General features: G+C 33.3%; 1 protein-coding gene across 1 annotated transcript in view; it reads right to left on the reverse strand.

Annotated features, from left to right (window-relative positions):
• Window positions 1–19773, reverse strand: part of ZFC3H1 (zinc finger C3H1-type containing) — a 50925-nt gene that overhangs the window by 14881 nt on the left and 16271 nt on the right. Inside the window, exons 5-22 of the mRNA XM_002915611.4 lie at window positions 19361–19584; window positions 17850–17973; window positions 15896–15993; window positions 14298–14507; window positions 13949–14113; window positions 12486–12623; window positions 11762–11883; window positions 11024–11173; window positions 8404–8578; window positions 8019–8150; window positions 7096–7638; window positions 6901–7010; window positions 5583–5714; window positions 5355–5476; window positions 4256–4357; window positions 3839–3958; window positions 2850–3033; window positions 1134–1320 (exon numbers count right to left, since the gene is read on the reverse strand). Of these exons, the coding sequence (XP_002915657.1) occupies window positions 1134–1320; window positions 2850–3033; window positions 3839–3958; window positions 4256–4357; window positions 5355–5476; window positions 5583–5714; window positions 6901–7010; window positions 7096–7638; window positions 8019–8150; window positions 8404–8578; window positions 11024–11173; window positions 11762–11883; window positions 12486–12623; window positions 13949–14113; window positions 14298–14507; window positions 15896–15993; window positions 17850–17973; window positions 19361–19584 (3038 nt within the window). The remainder of the gene's footprint in view (window positions 1–1133; window positions 1321–2849; window positions 3034–3838; window positions 3959–4255; window positions 4358–5354; window positions 5477–5582; window positions 5715–6900; window positions 7011–7095; window positions 7639–8018; window positions 8151–8403; window positions 8579–11023; window positions 11174–11761; window positions 11884–12485; window positions 12624–13948; window positions 14114–14297; window positions 14508–15895; window positions 15994–17849; window positions 17974–19360; window positions 19585–19773) is intronic.

Here is a 19773-nt window from a genome sequence, read left to right on the forward strand (position 1 = left end):
TTTCCCTTTCTACAAGTTGGAAAATGGACTCAAATGAAAACTAATGTAATACAGATGTACTCTTAGGATAACCCTGAAGCAATTTCATCTCTCCTTTCCTTGAATCAACAAAGAAATGGCAGTAGACCACGAAAGATTTTCGGAAGTTCAGGTTTATGGTCACATACAATCTGCATTGCTTAGGCATATGCCCCTATACAAGTTTTGAGAATAGCATTCATATTAGATATATGTGGCAAAACAAAAGGGCCTAAGGAATTAAGAGGTCCCTTAAAGACCAAACAACTTTAAGGAAAAACATTATACCCTATAAAATCTTACAATGATCAGTAACAGTAACTTTGGCATAAGGCTCCAGGTCAAAAATCAAGCATCTTTCACTTCAGTATCTGAGTTAGGAGAGTAAGAGAGTGGCAAGTTCATTCAATAAGGGATACCATGTTATCCATATCCAGATGTTCTGAATTTCAGTTAACAAGTAAATGACAGATCTGACAGTAAAAGATTAGCTAAACCTTATGGTTTGTTAAGCTGGCAAAAATTCAAATATTAATGAATATTTATTTTACAAGGGGATTAATTGTAATTTTAAGTTTAAGCATGGGTAGGAAACATCCCATTGTCTCAGAAAATGAAGAAGAAACCATTTTTTCACCAAATCTTTGTATCTTGGCAAAGTTCAATTATTAGTATGAATTACAGATTAATATTATTTTCATAAGTAATGAGAACAGATAATAATAAAATGTTTCTTGACATTCATGAAAATGTTACATAAACATAAATTTTTTAAAAACCTTTTTTTTTCAGGTGCTTTGCAAAAAATAAATTCACTTAACTTTTGTCCAAACTAAAACTGCCTAGGAGTAGGTAGTGTAAAATGTTTTAAAATGTTTATATCCTTTTCCTTACTTAACAACAAGAAAGTTTACTTCTTCACTAAATATTTTCTTCTTGTTTATTCTAAATTTAACCTGACCCAGGAGTGGTTTTGAGGTTATGGGACAATGAAAAGTTATTTTATCTACGTGCAGATAGTGTATATGACTTAAGCTACATATCAATACTTAAGATGATCCAAAGAATTATAAACATACACACACACACAGAACTACGTTATCTTTTCTACTCACAGTCCAAAAACTTTGATAATCGGGAGCATATTCAACAGCTGTTTCACACATTTCCTGCACTTCTTCCCTGGTTCCTCTTTTTGAGAACAATCTGAGGTAATGGCACCAAATTTCTGGATTGTCTTTGTTGTTTTCCAAAGCTCGAGCCAGAACATTTAAAGCAGAATCCAAGGACTCTGAACATAGCCTACGCGATTAAAAGAAAACGCGATTAAAAGAAAACACAAGAACATTTTTTTTTTATGCTTCAAAATACTCTTCAATCAGGATGATCTAATGAGTCCATTTTCTACTAGAACCTACTGAGAAGGCAGAATCGCCTATGACGAAGAGAAGGAGATTAGGATTTTAAACCCCATCAGTCCAAAAAAGGTCCTGATTTCCCATAGACCTAACAAGTCCTTTCTAAATTGATATTCAGTGAGCATTTACCAGATAAAAACACAATGTTGTAAAAGCCCTAGATTATCAACTTCAAATGTAATTTATGTCCATATTCAGCAATAGCTTTATGAGTTACACTCGTCTGGGAATGGGAAAAGTTAAACAATTCCCCCTGAAGGCCAGCTAGTGCCAGCACAAAATATCAAAGCTTTCAATATAACAGTTCTTTACAACGGTCAAAAGCTTGCTATCTCTTGAAGAAGATAATTGTCTCTCATGATCCTATTCATAAAATAATGTACAGTTCTTTTGGCCTTCATTCAGTATGAGTCAGAAAAGAAAACACTGTAACTTACCCCATTAACATGGAAATGACACACAAGGCAAGTTAAATAAACACCATATTTAGGTATGTGTGATATATTAGCATTCCGTAATGCTGCCTTACTAAAAAAGCTTTTATACCAAGTTTTAAGACAGATATTCAGATTACAGTAATAAAAGGCTATTCCTAGTAATGAAAGATTATTCCTGCTAATACTATCAAAGAGTAGGAGTTGGAAAATGCAACAGGTTAGTGAAAAAATTACTATTTACCTTATTTGAAGACACATAATATAACACCAGCCACAGAGAAAAAAAGTCAATTCATCAGAATTTAGATGTTCCTATATAAGCTTTAAATGTCTAAATAAAAATTAACATAATATTTAAGTTGTTCTATTGTGATTTTATAATTTTAAGAGACTATCACTACTGGGGGCGCCTGGGTGGCACAGCTGGTTGAGTGGCTGACTCTTGGTTTCAGTTCAGGTCATGATCTTGGTGTCGTGAGATCAAGGCCTATGCAGAGCTCTGTGCTCAGCTCAGAGTCTGCCTGGGACTCTCTCTCCCTCTCCCTCTGCTCCTCTCCCAGGTGCGCTCGCACATGCGTGCACTCTTTCTCTTTCTCCCTCTAAGAATAAATAAATATTAAAAAAAAAAAAAGATACTATCACTACCTGCCTTTTAAAAAGAAAAATCAATAATTAATCTTTATTTTATACCACTCAGAATTTACTGTTTTAACTAATCTTACTTTGAAATAAGAGCCTACTAGAGTTAAAAACTGGGGCTAATTTATTACCCAAACCACTGAGCCATGCACACAAGTCAAGATCTAATCTTAAACTTTTTCTAATAGCTTTTAAACAATAAAGTGCTTTTGGCTTTGTTAAAAACAAAGACTTCATTGATACCATGATGGAAACATGATTACCACAGGTGAAACAAACTTCAAATATAACAATATAAATGTGTAACAGATGACACAAAGATTAGAAGTGGACCTACCCCTCATTTTGATTCAAGTACTTGTACGCAAGTTTGAGCCAAAGTTGTACATGAGACGGATTTTCAAGCACACTTGCTTCTAAATTAGCAATGTCATCAGTCTCATTTGTAAAGTATCTGACATCATCTGGAGTGACAACTGTATCTAAAGCTGGAACATTTATTCGGTTCTCTGGCTGGAAGGCTGGAAGGCAAAGTACCATTAGCTTTATACTTTCTCTTATCCACTGACCAAGGAAAAAAAAAATTGGCCTCATCTTTAAAACAATCTAAAAATCTAAAGATTCAAAATATACGCAGTAGCTCATAGCTTTAAGGTCGAATGTCATATAATTTACAAACCAGGACACTTCTAAAAGTGAAAGGGGTGTTACTAAAAAGGACACCAACTAACAGGTATAAACTAGGATTCTGCTGGGCAAACCAGAAGTATGGTCTCCCTACTTTAAAGGTAAGCGACATCATCTAATAATTCACAGTCACTAAACAGTAAAAAAGTTGTAATTTATATTCTACTACATTTAGAGAAAAACTACTACGTGAATTTAAATAAGCACATGGGAACATGGATCTATTAGATATCTAATCCACAAATAGTAAACAAATTATGCAAACTTAAATAAATAATGCAAACTTACAAAAATATAAGATGTGCTCGACAATACAGCACTCATTCATATTTACTTTGTTTATTCGTTTATTTATTCATTCTGTAAGCCTACTGCATGTCAGAAAGCAGACTCAAAAACAAAATAAAATACTACACCTGCCCTCATGGACACAGGCCAGGCAATGGGCAATCCAGCACAATGAGGAATTGCACTAAATGCCAAAAGCCATCACTGTTCCAAAAAAAAATAGAAAAACAAAAAACAAACAAAACCCCAAAAAGCCCCAGCTAGCAGATACACCAAAAAATTAGTAAAGTGTCAGACATCTTAGCTAGAACACCATAATTTAATGATTCAGGGCCTTAAATTACTTCTTACCATACTTAATTGGTCCTGTAGACTGTTCCTCATCACTACTGAAGCTATTCTCAGAAACAGGTTTCCTCCAAAATTTTGGCTTCCACTTTCTTTTATCTTTGTAGGTTGTAAATGGAGGTGCTAAAGTAGACAGGAGAAGATTATTACCTGATATAACTCATTTTTTATAGTTTTAAAGGCTACCCAAACAATACTCAAAAAGAGCTAAAATTATTCTGTTAGTCAGAAATAACATATATTTTCTGCCCTAGAGGAAGAGATATTTATCCTGTAAGCATGTTACATACATATATACACATACATATATATTTTGGAGAATATAACCTCAGAAAATTTGCTATCATAAAGAAACTACAAGGTCCGTGCGCGTGTGTGCGCGTGAGAAAAAGAGAGAGAGACAGAGACAGAGATACTCACTATGGCCTTTACTTTCATTGATATTGCTAACAAGGAGAACAGCCATCTGGTCCATTGACATTCGATCTTTATTTACTCCAAAAAGTTTCTCAACATATTTTTCTGAAATTAGAAGAATGTTATCTTCATTTATAAAAAGCATGAAAAACATGGATTACAGAGACGAGGCTAATTAAAGAGTATAAAGTGAAGAGTAATTTAAAAATTAAAAGGAAGTATATGTTACTAGTCAAAAACACATATGCCTCCTAGAAGGCAAGGCCTCCAATACCTTAACTACTATGGCACATCTTACTACATCATGCACCAAAATTGGGCTCAAAAAAAAAAAAAAAGTATTTCCTGAAACAAACTGAACAAGTAAGTGAAAATTAAAGTCCCAAATTGAGAATGATTACATAGATTCAGTGACTTTACAATCACTCTGGGTTGTGGTTAACACTCAATTTAATAAACACCAATTCCTTTACTTCCAAAATACTTACAGTTTAAGGCTTAATATTTGGCAATAAATCTAGAGAAAACCTTAACAGTATTTATTCACAATGTCACAGAAATCTATGCTTTCTATAATATCAAAGCGTATAAAGTCCTTTTTTATTTCTTTGTAGAATTTAAAACCACATTCATCTTAATTTCCAATCCTTCTATTTTTTAAAACATAAAACAGTAAAATAAATAAAAATAGGGATCTGTTTAAAAATCATTAATAAAATTGCTATACAAATATGTTAATACATTCTTCTAAATAAACTTAACTATTTAGATGAGCTCTGTCCAAAGAACTTCCCACAATGATGAAATGTCTTATATCTGCACTATCCTATTGGTAAGTACTTACCACTAATGAGCTATTGAGCTCAAAAGCAGCTATCAAGCACCTGAAATGTGGCTGCTGCAACTAAGGAAGAAATTTTAATTAATTTATATTTGAATAGCAAGATATGGCTAGTGACTACTATATCAGAGCAAATCTGGATAAAACACCATAGGTGAATGTACTGATTACAACTACTTAACGATGTCAACTGAACATAATAATTTTTAATTGTCTACATTCAAATTTTCACTTGGGGAAAAATAAGAGGTCTTTAAATACCTGCTGAAGCAGCAATTTCTTCATCAGTGCTTGTCTCTGAACAACCAATCAGAGACAGATTATACGACAGAATGTCCTGGAATAGCTGTTTTCGGCTAAGTGTATAGTCTTGTGTATGCTGCCTAAAATAAAATGACAACACAGAAAAGATAATCATGTACATATCAAAGCTAAACAACCAAAACTGCCTTTTAGATTATAAAATATTCACAAATAAAAACTACTCACCACTGACAATCATCATCATTACACGTTCCCGTTAAATCAAAACGGCAGAAACACTGATCCGGTTCAATCATATTACTATATGATACTGAGCTTAAGGGAAGTTTTTCCTTGGTTCGATAGTATGGACTAAATCTAAGGAGAAGAACGGTGGACAGGCACATTATGCTCCATAAATATTCCCCAGAAAATTAAGAAATTTTTCATTTTTCTTAATTAAAATTTCTATGCTTTGAGCTTACTATTTATCTAAAACATAGTATCAAAGTGAACTCTAAAAAACCAGAATATCAATGATAGGGACAACTATTTTTATACCTAGAACACAGATGATCTAAAACAGAAAACAACAAAAAACCCTGTATTTTAAAAGTAGTGTTTTCTGGGTGCCTGGGTGGCTCAGTTGGTTAAGCATTTGACTCTTGATTTCAGCTCAGGTCATGATCCCAGGGTTGTGGGATGGAGCCCTGCAGCAGGCTCTCTGCTCTCATTCTCTCTCTCTCTAATAAAATCCTTAAAAGTAATGTTTTATCACAAAATAAAATGGTATATAACACTGGTATTTTTTTTTTAAGATTTTATATATTTATTTGGCAGAGAGAGAGAGAGCACAAGAAGGGGGAGCAGCAGTAGGCTGAGGGAGAGGGAGAAGCAGGCTCCTTGCTGAGCAGGGAGCCCAATGCGGGGCTGGATCCCAGGACCCTGGGATCATGACCTGAGCTGAAGGCAGATGCTCAAACCAACTGAGCCACCCGGTGCCCCAACACTGGTATTTCTTGCACGTGTTACCAGCCAAAAAAAAAAAAAAAAAATCTAGGGGAAAAGCCTATACTACCTGATAGGTGCTTTATGATTCTATTATTAAATCCTACCCACTTAACAGTCTCACAGCTTCTAGAAGTCTTTTTAAAAAAGACAACCTCCACAAAGTTAATCATCTGAGAACGTCTAATCAATTTTATGAAAGCTGGCTAATGAATTACTTAGAATAATGGTAAAATTCTTTTTAATACTTAAATTCTCATCTGACTCTAGTTATTTTTCCTAAAATCCCTAATAGACAGTAATCCAGAATTCTCCACAATTCCCCCAGTAGCCAGAAATTAGAATTTGGTAAGAATGAACCCAGTATGAGCTAAATCTCACTTCCTGATTTGGTTCAAATGTAACAAGACAATTTTATTTTTCCTAAAAGGACAAGTTCATTTTTTAGTCACTATGACACAATTATTTTTTTCATTATCAAGATATCCAAGCTATACGGTCATTAAGAGCAAGGAGGAGTCCTGAAATTCAAGCTTATTGAATGTTTCTTTTATACCTGTAGGACTTAAAAACTAGAAGAGGACTATGGTAGGGTCTAAAAGGACATGGCTTCACTTCTGTTGTTTTACTCTGTGCTGTCACAAAATCCACATCTACAGAAATCTCCTGCAAAAGAAAACAATAATTACATAAAGCAAATAAGACTAGGGTGAATCCTAGATTTTATAAAGCATATGAAATGTTCAGTTACCTGACCATGCAAAGCCTTTTCCGTAATGCCTGTGGTGGTTTTTAAAATTAACTGTTTTAAGCTGTCAGCTTTTGAATATAATTTTTGTAATTCACCAATTTTTAACCCTAGAAAAAGTTCTGGTTTTTCCACTGTATTCTTAGTAGGTTTGTTGATGCATTCTTTGTTAGGTGTATCAGTATGCTTAAGGTTAGGTTTAGTAAAAGAATTAGACTCTAAAAATGATCTTCTTCGTTCTCTGTTTGAACCAGACAAAATCTCATCATCAACATCATTTTCCTCAGTGTCCAGACTTAATTTATCTTGGGTCAGATCGTGAAGTGATGGCTGAGGTAAAGAAAATTCAGGTTCCTCTTCCACAACTGGAGCAATATTTAGTTGCTCCTTAGCTTTAAGGGCTCGGGCTTCTTTTAGCTTCTGAATTTTCAGGGCATATTCATATTCTAGCTTTTGTAATCGTCTTTTTTCCATAGCAATCAGTTCTGCTGAATGCTTTCTGGGACTTGATATTGGAGAATTGTCCAGTCTCATCATTTTGTTTGGCTGGAGGGAAAAAATGACATACATATTTTACATCACTGTGATTTCATGAACAATTTTTGGTAAGATAAATGTGTTATATCCCTACGATACAATGCCAATATTATAAAACTAAATCACTGATGAGAACAGTTTTGCAAAAGTCCCCAACAGTTATACCAGTTAATCTATAATCTATGAAAAACAAAAGACAAAATCAAAACAATAACTATAAAATAAAGCTTCCAAGAATGTGGATGTCATTTAAAAACAAAGCTTTAATCTTTCTGAACAGGCAGGAAAAAACAAACAAACTTGAATTATTTTATACATCTCTTAACCCTCAAAAGTATCATGATAACTTTCTCCTTTCCAAAAATAAAATATTCCTAAAAACAACTTACTCCGAGGCGATCCTGTTCCAGTTTACGTTTTCCTATTTCTTTACTAGCCACTGCCTTTGCCCGAGCAAGCTCTTCCCCATACTTTAGAGTCAAAGCTTTCTTAATGGTAACACGTTGTTGAACTTTGTGAATCTGAAAATAAAGGATAATTCTGGAAATGTAAATGTAAACCTTAGGAGAGGAAATACCTTCTTAAACACAGCGGCTTTAGGGTATTCACCTGAAAGTAAAAAGATTCCAATAGTATGTCACAATGGAAAACAGTACAAAGGTTATACATTTTGATGGCTTTGGTTTATGGTTTGGTTTTACAAAAAATCTGGACCATAAAAATGTGCAGTAAACATGAGACTACAATATCTTAATTTAAAAAAAAGAACATTACTTGTTCCTGAAGCTTCTTTAAAAACATTCTGTTGACACTGAGAATTTTCTCTGTTGCCTGAAGCTGTTCTGTAAGTTTTGTAATCTTTGTTTCAGCATTTCGAACAGATTCTTTCTTCTTAGCTTCTTGCTGTACGAGATTCTTTAAAACAGATTCATCTTTCATCAAGAGAATCCTAATTGAGAAGTAACAAAATTCTTATTAATGTTTTTTAAGCTAGTAGACTAACACCAACAAAATAAAAAATTTATAAAGCAGTAGCTTGTTCTACAAAATCTACTGATGGGGCGCCTGGGTGGCTCAGTAGGTTAAGCATCCAACTCTTGGTTTCACGTCAGGTCCTGATCTCTGAGTAGTGAGATGGAGCCCCATGAGGAAGTCTGCTTAAGACTCTCTCGTCCTCTCCCTCTGCTCCTACCCACTGCATGCGTGTGCTCTTTCTCTTTCAAATAAATAACCTTAAAAATATATATATACTGATAACACAGAGATAAGGATTTAAAAGGACGCTATTTTCATATTCACTAATCACACAGGTATTCAAATAGACATTATTACATTTTACGAAAGCAACAATGGGCCTGATCCTTTTCTTAAAAAATCAGTAATGTGAATTACAGTTGAAAAACCACTACTAGCTGTGACTGAATCTGACCACAGAGGACTCCTGGAAGATGAGGACTTAGGACAGAAAACTGCTGTTTAACATCATTTATAATGCTCTTACTATCCATACAAATAAACATCTGATAAACATTATCAAGCACTTACAAATCTCTAACCCATTTTATCTAAAGCAAGGCAAGCAAGGGGAAAGGAAGCCTAAATTTTTAAACAATATGCAGATGTAAAGTTTGGAAGTGAGAATAAGGACAAAAAAATAAATGTATGGATACAGAGTTTCATTCTCTCAATTACTGAGTATTATTGGTTAAAAAATGAAGGATTTTTCCCAGAAGATATCATACGTCAACAGTCACAACAACTGACATCTAGAGGGAATCATAAAGACAGAGAATATGTGACAGAATGGGGAACAGAAAAACAAACTTTTAAAACCTTTTCACACTTTTTACTGAAGCTACTAAACAAATGAAACCTAAATGAATTTATTTTAATCTCTTTTAAAACGCACACAATACCATTTCTTATTGGTAATTCTGGAGATTTATGGCCACCACACCATTTCACTTATGAAGCACATTTTTCAGATCTTTAATATCAGTAATGTCTTAACATTACTATGTATCATAGTTTGGCTAGCAGCAGGTTTTCTTTCTTAGTGCATAAAATAATGGCATACTTTAGATGTAATAAAATGCTGAAGATATTTATAAAAACTATTTTTAAATGTATTTTATTTTCTTCAGAATACTTAATCTCCAATGTCTTGTTCAGAAATGAGAAAAGAACATACTTCTGTTTACTTATAAAATACACCGTCACTAAGTCCTTGAGCTATTCATCGTGCCTTATGAAAACACTCCAAATTACACTGTTTTTCATGATTTAAAAAAATAAAGAGTACCAAGGTGGTTGTAAATTTCTACCTTTTCCCCTTCATTAATTAACTAAAGGTGGATGAACTTTTGAAGCTTGTTTTTAAAACCATTAAATTATTTATCCATTGCTAATGATTTTTAACATTGAGTTAATTCATCACCGCAATTAATTTTTACAATCAAGCTTTGAAGTTTAAGAATTAGTCAGTTAGTTATTAAAAACACAATAAGGGAAGTCTTACCATCCTTGAACAGAAACTCCCCCTTACATGCGTAAACCTACAGGAGGACCAGCAGAACAAAACTCACAAGTGTTGATGTTAACTAAAGCCATTTTGTTTTTCATCAACTAATGATTTCAAGGTATGTGGAGTGAAAAAGGTGTATAGCCATAATCGAATATAATCATTTCTATCAAATATATGCTAATGGTCCTCATCACAAGAAAAAAATCTGTAACTATACATGGGGACAGATGTTACTAAACTGTGGTGATCATTGCATAATACACACAAATATCATATCATTACGTTGTACACCTGAAACTAATATATATCAATTATACCTCAATAAAATAAATAACTTCCCCAAATATACTAATGAATTCTACAATTCATTATGTTCATCTTGTGAGGTGGTATGTTTTCAAAATTCTGAAACACCACTCAACAACACAGTAATTTCATAAAACATGTATGTTTAGGGTTGTAACTTAATATTCACACATTCATAATAACACCATACTTGACTGTGTCTTATTGAACAGAGGGGGTAATGACTCTTTCCAACAATCAAGCCCACCTTTAACAACAATATGGTTCCAATGAAGTTATTTCAAAAAGATGTCAAATTTTTAAAGAAAATTCCAAAACAAGGAGTTTCATAAATGTTTTTAGCAATGAATAAGCCATGTATACATTATTTAAACATTAACACTATTACTTTACGTAAACTTAGTTCAATTCAGTAAAATGACACCCTTCTACAGTTTTACCAAGTATGAAAGAATCTGTAATCATACAGTATATTTGTTATTGACATACAACCACAAAAATGTATCATTCTAATACAGAAACATTTAAATACATACCAGTATTTAATCAGATAAAGAGGCTCACCTATGTTTTTTAAGTTTTGCTTCTGCATCTGTAACCTGCTTAGTAACCATTGCTATTCTGCCAATCCCATCAATTTCCACATCAGAGTTTGCTGGGGATGATGAACTTGTCTTCAGCTGATCTGATTTAATCAAACGCTGTTTCTCTCGACTAAAATAATCAATAAAAGTAGATGAATTATACCAAACAATAAACTAAAATTACTTATCTTTAAAACTCTATTTCACAAAATAAAAATATTAATCATATTGACTAATAATGATGATGACCAATATGCATAACCAAGCTGGCATTCAAAGTTGATAGTCTGCACAGCCTAAGAACAGAGTTGTCAAATCACTATGTTGTACACCTGAAACTAGGGCAACATTGTGTGTCAACAACACTTTAATTTAAAAAAAGAAGAATACTGCTGATTCTACTAAGTATTTTTTCAGCTTTACTGAGGTATAATTGACAAATAAAATTATATATTTAATGTGTAAAGAAGTTGAGAGTGTAGTAATCCTTTATAAGAGCTTTCACCTTTTTCCAAGCTGCTTCTATCTCAGTGCACCACTGTATTCAAGTCTATAAATGATCATCTGGCTCCCCCTCCTGTGAGTTATAAAAACATTAATTCTGCATCTTGGGTAAAATCAGCACCTCTCAATTCCCAATGTGAATAAACTATAAAGACTGAGTGAAGTATTGAAATAGCACATACCTTTACAACTAATTACAAAAAACACCACTTACTTGGCAATCTCTTCCTTTAATAATCTATATTCAATCTTCTTTTCTTCAGGCAAAGCTTCAGGTGTTCGCATGGGATCATTTTCTTTCTCAGATTTTGGAGGTATTTTTGGTTTTGAAGCTTGCTAGAGAACAGTTGAAGTCAACCAGATCAACAGCTTCCAATAATCCCACACTGAGATTTATATTTTATATTGCAACCCAGTGCACATTTATGTATTTAGAAACAAATGAATAACTTCATAACTATTTTCTATTTCTTTTCTTAAAACAATGCAGCCTGTTAACCACAACTTAACTGCATGACCCACTAAAGCTCTACAGTTTTAAAATAACTGAAATAAATCATATGTAACAAACATGTACAGTAAAAATAGGGGTAAAAGTTGTACTTAGATAACATAGTTTAATAAAAACTGTTTTCTGGTAAGATGATACAATTTTCAAAGCAATAAATTTCCTTAGTACAGAGGATAATTATCCACTCAATTTTTACTATTTTGAAAAAGGGACTAGTCAATTGGAAAAAACCAGATTTTTAATAGTTAAATCTAATTAAATGTATACATTCTTCATTATGTAAAGTCCTAAATAACACAAATACTTAAAATATTTCCACAATTTAATATATTAAAAATCTAGACTTCTAAGGTCTAATTTGCAGGAAAAAAACTTTAATGACTATCAATAAATCATCTTTCTTTTCATCTTTCATTACTGCACTTACCTCAGCAGTTCGTCTTGCTTCTTTAATCATGGACTCCAATCCACCAAAAACACTATTGGTTGACTTGGAAGCCTCTCCATCAGACTCACTGTCATCTGAATCATTCAGCGTTACAACCACTGACTTATGCTTTGGAAGCTGCAAAGATAATATATGTTACTTTTTTTTTTTTTTTTAAGATTTTATTTACTTATTTGACAGAGAGAGACAGCCAGCGACACAGGGAACACAAGCAGGGGGAGTGGGAGAGGAAGAAGCAGGCTCCTAGCGGAGAAGCCTGATGTGGGGCTCGATCTAGAACGCTGGGATCACGCCCTGAGCCAAAGGCAGGCACTTAACGACTGTGCCACCCAGGCGCCCCAATATATTTGTTACTTTTGATGACAAAAGTAACTATTCTTTTCTTGGCTCTACCCCAATTAGATGTGTGGCCCTGGACAAGTCATTTAAACTCTTGAATTTCAATTCCTAAAAATAATGGACTCCAAGTAGACAGCCTGTGGTTTCTTATCATTATGTTGCATAACTAACTTTGTTCCACTTCACCAATACTGGTTATTTGCCCACCACATAAAATATTCTGTATTTTCAGTCTTTCTAGACACTACCATGATCACCTTTCTCATTAACTTTTATTTTCTCCAACTCTCTTTCTTTCTTTAGAGAGGCAGGGAGGGCAGAGGGAGAGGGAGAAAGAATCTTAATTAAGCAGGCACCCTATCCCACAACCCTGAGATTATGACCTGGGCTGAAACCAAGAATCGGATGCCTAACCAACTGAGCCACCCAGGTGCCCCATTTTCTCCAACTTTCTGTAAGGAACCATAATGCCACTTAAATTAGCTATTTCACAACCAAACAAAAAATTAATAATTCTGCATAGTTATTGACAAAACTTTTTGGCTTTTGTGGTTATACAGAGAGGGCAAGTGGCCAAAATTGATTTACCTATCAGAGGCAAGATTTCAACTTGGCTTTGCTCCAGTTATTTTACTTCAAAGCCATTGGAAAACAAGGTAAAAAGAAATTGTCATTTCAATCTCTTTGATGGACATTAGTAAACATCATAAATAAATTCTGCTGTTACAGTATAGGTATTAATTGGAAAAACATGAGCAAGACATATATGAAGATGGGAGAAATAAAAAATATACATACAATTTTCTAAAAGTAACTCAAGAACGAAGAAAATCTGAAAGGACCAATTTATATGGAAAAAAATTGAAAAAAAATGGCAAAGGAAATAATGAAAATAATGCTTCTCCAAAAACATTATCACTAAACTCTACTAGTTTCAAGAGAAGAAACTGCTTCCATTTCACTATTAATAAATAAAAAATAAATTTTTCTTATATATGTACATATATAAATAAGCTAGGAGTTAGGGAATAAGACAGCAAAATTTCATAAAAATTTCTCACAAACTGTTTAACCGTAGGATTAAATATTTTGCTTGTTTTTACCGAGATCACAGTTCGTGGAAGACGAGGTCCTCTGTGAAACTTTGGGTTCTGTATCCTAGGCTGAGATACTGTATTAATACTGACTATCGATAGATTGCTTCTTGGCACAGGCTGTGAATTGTTCAGAACTGGAGGTGAAGGTGGGTCACTATTACTGGATGTTTCCTAAATAAGGAAAAGAGAAATATGAAACATTTTTAAATAAAAAGACATTTCTGTCATCTTGAAAAATCTTGAGTAAATTAGCTTCAGACTTACACTTTACTGAAAAGCCCAATAAATCCCAGAGAAAAGCAAAGCTAAAACTAGGGTCAAGAGCACCACCTAGAGGTTCAGGCACCTAAATTACCTCTGGCTTAAAAGCTCTCTTATTTGCAAGAGATTTAAGTAGCTCTTCCCGAAGCAGCATTTCTTCCTCCTCTTCCTCATCTGCAAAAGGTGGTTTTGGAGGCTGTTCTGGATCTTCAGGTGGGAGAGGTGGTAAAGGTGGTAGAGGAGGTAGAGGTTCAAGAGAAACACACAAGCCTTCCACATAAGGCTGGCTCAAAGGTGGCAAAGACTAGTGTTTTTTAAAAGAGAAGAAATAATTACAGTGAAAATTTTACAAATTTCAAATATTTATCTCTGGAGCAACATTAAATTTAAAATGGTAACCTTTAGGTTATTACTTTAGTTGTAATGATAAGTGACCTAAGTGTCTTGTACACATCTTAAAACTAAATCAAATTCAATATTCAGCCATGAAAAAAGTATAATTTTCGCAATAAAAAAAATCAACAATATTTGAAACATCTAATTTATGAACCTCAAGGTAATTATACAAACTTCCCCACTCCCTTTCTTATTTTCATTCAGTATTCCAAAAGACAGAAATCAAAGTTTATGGGGTCTCTCCTCTAGATGACTACTTGAAAACAAGTGAAGATATTGAAAACCAAGAACATATGATAGATATTATGATAGATATTTGAGTAAAAAACAAAAATTAGGCACCAAAGGGATTCTGGAAATAGTCCAGAGTATTTCAAGAACTGTTAAGAAGACTCTCTTAAATGCCTGTGTGATGGTTTCTTAACAAATTATTTATAAAGAAAACTAAATGTATACCAATCTCTGAGTTTGGATATATTTTTGTTTCAAAGAACTGCCAGAATTTCCCTTGTCATTTAGTTCATCCATTCTCCATTTCCCAAAAGGAAACATTTCGAGGAAGAAGGGAAAAAAAAAAAAGTTTTCTCTCACTATGTGCTCTAATATTCCCCTCACCTTAAGCTTCCAAGGAGAACACCAGATGTCCACCTAGGAACTATGAAATGGCAAAGTTCCCTGTTAACCTACTGAGAGAGATCCAACTTGGTCTGTAGGTTCTTTCAATCTAGAAATAACTTCAGAACTTTTACTTTATGATTCCCCCACTTCCTTTTTTCTTTCTTTTCTTTTAAATGAGGGCTTGGCAGTTCTTTTAAAAGGAATCTGGGAAAAAAGAAACTAACTTCTACATACAATGTTCTTTTGCTGAAATTTCAAATTAAAAATAACTGTATTTATCGAAAGAGGAGAAAGGAAAGAATTCATTTCTAAAAGTACCTTAATGCACTTAAACCCCAACTGCCAAAAGAAGATAATGCAAAACAGTAGATGGTCTTATTCTGCTTTGGAATAAATTTTTGGAGGAGCTACTAGCTGAGAAGGAAAAAGGAAACGTGCTAAGTATTTAAAGAAAGTACACGAGATTAAAAATTAGCTATGAAAAAATCTCCCAAATGAACAGCCTGCCAATACAAAATTAACTATTTATAGGTTTCATAGCTATTAATTTTGGTAAACAATTCTAATTTCTCTTCAAACATTAACTAATTTAGTTAAATGCCAGTTTTTCAAAACAAATTAGTAAAGACACAAAACAACAGAATAATTTTCTTAAAAATCACATCAATTCTCACTTACAGAAACCTGAGGTGGTGGAGGCAAAGAAATAGATGGTGCTGGAGAAAAATACCCCAGTGAACATTCAGAGAAGAATGGTGGTTGCACCGGTGAAGGGGCTGTAAAAAATTTTTTTTGTTAAGAGTTTACAAATATACTTTGAAAGGAATAAAGATAATGATGTTTGAAGAAATAAAAATACATCTAAACAGAGTGCAAATTAGTATCTTTAAACTCTATGAGACCTTCCCACCTATTCAATATTGTCCTTTACCATCATAAAGAAAGCCTTCCAACTTAAGTTGACTATTAGTGCCTTTGTTCCACTTTTCACTCATCTAACAGGAAATAGAGCATATGTTTTACAAACATATTTTTTAAGGAATAATAAAACAAAAAATTCCCCTGAATCTACTAAAATGTCCTAACCAAAAGACAAACAAAAAACAAACCAGTAATGTGGTAATTCTATTCCTCCCTTTATGTGGAATGAAAAAATGAACTACTTAAATTGTATAGAAAGCAAATAGTAGGAGTGAAAAGAACTACCTACTGCTGTATTTAATCAATTAAATGCACACTTTGTCACATTTAATAATTCTGAAATAGTTAGAATCAATGAATCTCAGTTAAATTGTTAGCCATTTTTTCCTTCCCCGGTAGCAGGTAAAAATAATTGTGCATTTTACCTTCAGTGGTTTCTTATGAGTCAGTGAAATATGACAGATTCAAAGACTACTCTTGCTACCCAATACTGTATAACCTCAGGGAAAAACTAATGCTTCTTCTTTATCCCAGCTGTCTCTTAAGTCAATATGGCTATTACCCACATGATTTATACAGTTAACCTGTGCCCAAATGATACCATTTGAAAATACAATGTCCTTTAGAACATTTTACTTCTTAAAAATAAATACCTGCAGCGAATAGAGCAAAAAGCTACAATTTGACAAAGCCGAGTAAAGAGTAAATTCTCTATTAATTTTTTACAAAATTCTTTTGAAAGCATAGTTCATAAAATTATTTTATAGAAATAAAGACTATTAATATTGTCAATACTTGGGAATGCTATGAATTATCCTGAAGAACCTAGAAGTAAGAAAACTTAGTACCGAACAAAGAAAGTTAAATTTTGAAATCAAAACATAATATGAAATTATCAAACATAAGCCTAAAAACAATAACCAAAAATAAGCATTTTTGGTAAACATTAACCAAATCATACAGATTTTTCTTTGTTTCTGTCTGGACACACTAAAGTAAGAATCTCGTTTTGATCTGTTCTGACAATGACCATAGGAAGAAATACATATGATCTTTCAAGTAAGCATTCCAGTTCCTAGAATGCCAACTACATTCAGTTATCTGCCTCAGTTTTATGTGTTTTAATTAGTGAGAAAATAGGTCTCCCACAGAATTACCCATGAATATCAATTAAAGCAAGTCTCCAGCCCTCAAGAAGACTTACATCCTAGAATATGCAATCTAATTGAAGTACTGCCCTGACCAGTTCTAACCAGCCTCTACTGAGATGCCACTAGTAGTACCACTTATCATCTCCAAATTCCTACAAAGTAACATCACTGGAAGGAGAAAGGAAGCCCAAAAACAAGAAAGATTTTTCTTTTTTAACTAGAGTAGAAATTACGATATAAAGATAAGAGATCAAAAGTTTTTTTTTTTAAAAGCAGTGCTCTCATCTTTCCCACAATCTTCATTTTTTAGATTAATAGCAGAGTTTAAACACTGCCTTTTTATTTAAATGCTATCTAGAAAGAAACACCTGAAAGAAAGGTTAATATTATACATTTGAGGTTTGCTCTCAAAGTACTCCACCAAATGTCTATGGTTACACAATTCACCAGCAAACGTCACTTTCATTACACATTTCTTTCAAGCTTTTGGGTAGCTTTATGATCATTTTCCATATATAAAAATTTGTAAATATGTGACTGTTTTAAGTTTTGGCTCATACCTGGAGAATTGGTTTCACTATCTGTATCCATAGCAACTTCTTCATAGTTATCATATTGATAAATGCCTCCTCCACTATCAGTAGGTTGCTTATCTAAGGATCGTCTTAGGTCAGGATCTGAAGACTAATAACACAAGATATTTTTCAGTTTCAAAGCATTTTCTGTCTTAGGCTAGAAATTATGAAACAATTGACAGTTATCCTCTAGGGAACAGTATCAAAAATCATATTCCTCTATAAAATAAGATGACACCAAGTTCCTGAACACTTATGGCCTCTCTGTATGAGAAACTAGATGAATAAATTCAAGTTTCATGTCATCAAGACTATATTTTAGGGGCACTGGGTGGCTCAGTTGGCTGAGCGTCTGATTCTTAGTTTCAGCTTGGGTCATGATCTCCTGGTTGTGGGATCAAGTCCCTCCCATGTCAAGCTCTGTACTCAGTGTAGAGTTTGCTTCAGATTCTCTCTCCCTCTCCCTTACTCTCTCTCTCTCTCTCAAATAAATAAAAATCTTAAAAAAAATAAAAATAAAAAGACTATATTTTAGAACATTTCGAAAAAATAAAGTAACATCTTAGTTATGAATACACTGATGACAGCTGACTACCAGAAACTCTTAGGTGATGTGTTTGTGTGTAGTTTTCTTTTGTATTTCTTACGTTTCACTCACAGAGATAGTTCATAGCTAAGAAAACCTATCAAGATTGATAACAGTAATGAGGAACTACAATACTTTTTTCTTAAAAAAGACTCTAACAAAGTACTTTTTAGAAATTCAAAGTATATTTATAAATTCCTTGCTTAAGCAAACCTAGTTTCTGACTCCCTACAATTAAAGAGCTCTTACTCTAACATCCCTCTCTACTTTGGTAGTTCATTCACAAGTCTAATTTCAAATCTCAAAATCCTGAAATTTGTCACTGATATCACTAGATCAATATTAAATCTCCAGTTTACTGCCTGACACCATTCATAAAAAACAATGACAATCATTATCAATGACTTGACTTAGTAAAGGTTCACAAATGCTAAATAACTAAAGTAGCAAAAGCACTAAGGCTATGATGATTTAACTGTCTTTAAAATAGTCCATACCAATTAGTCATGACACAATTTTAATTCTACAATACTAAACAAATGCTAAAAAAAAAAACAACAACAAAACACCCTAATGAAATTCTCCCCTAATACTTAGGGTATGGCCATTTTTAGGGTAAATCCTCACTACAAGTTAGTAATCTTACTTTCTTCTAAACAGAGAAAGATGAAAAAGCCAAAAGCAGACTTTGCTAACCGTAACTTTCATCTTTCATTTCTTCGATTTCTAGTATCTACAACTATAGAAAACTCATTCTCAATTATAACCAACCTTCCCTTCTCCCCCAAAAAGCTGTAACAAGTTCTATCAAACACAGTAACTCTACACGTTTTTTTAGTTGGCTGTATTTATGAAGATAATAAGGACACTTAAATTTGAATGTTTTGATTTATATTTTTACACTCTTTACCTTACTTCTTGATCTCCTCTTTCCACCAACCAATTTCATGAAACGATTGTACTGCTCTTCCTGATTTGAGAGATCCCGAATTTTTCTGATTTCTTCTTCTCTTTTCCTTCTCTCTTCTTCTTCAGCTTGTTTCCGCTGATCCTCTTCTTTCTGCCTTTCCTGTTCTTTTTGCTGTTGTAGTTTCTTCCATGCCTTTGTTTGCTGCTTCCTTAATGCCTGTTTAGCTTTAAATGAAAATACAGAAACATCAGTATCTATTAGTTAGAATTTTCTAGATAAAAGAAAACAAATGCTTTATATTTATTTTCATTATCACTAAATCAAATATACAGCTGCTCCTCCAAGTTGTTTATATAGGACTGTCCCCCATTCAGGGCTCTATACTTCCCAAACTCAAAACTTTCTGAGTTAAA

The sequence above is a fragment of the Ailuropoda melanoleuca genome, chromosome 15 (genome assembly GCF_002007445.2).
Source record: "Ailuropoda melanoleuca isolate Jingjing chromosome 15, ASM200744v2, whole genome shotgun sequence".
NCBI classification, from domain to species: domain Eukaryota; kingdom Metazoa; phylum Chordata; class Mammalia; order Carnivora; family Ursidae; genus Ailuropoda; species Ailuropoda melanoleuca.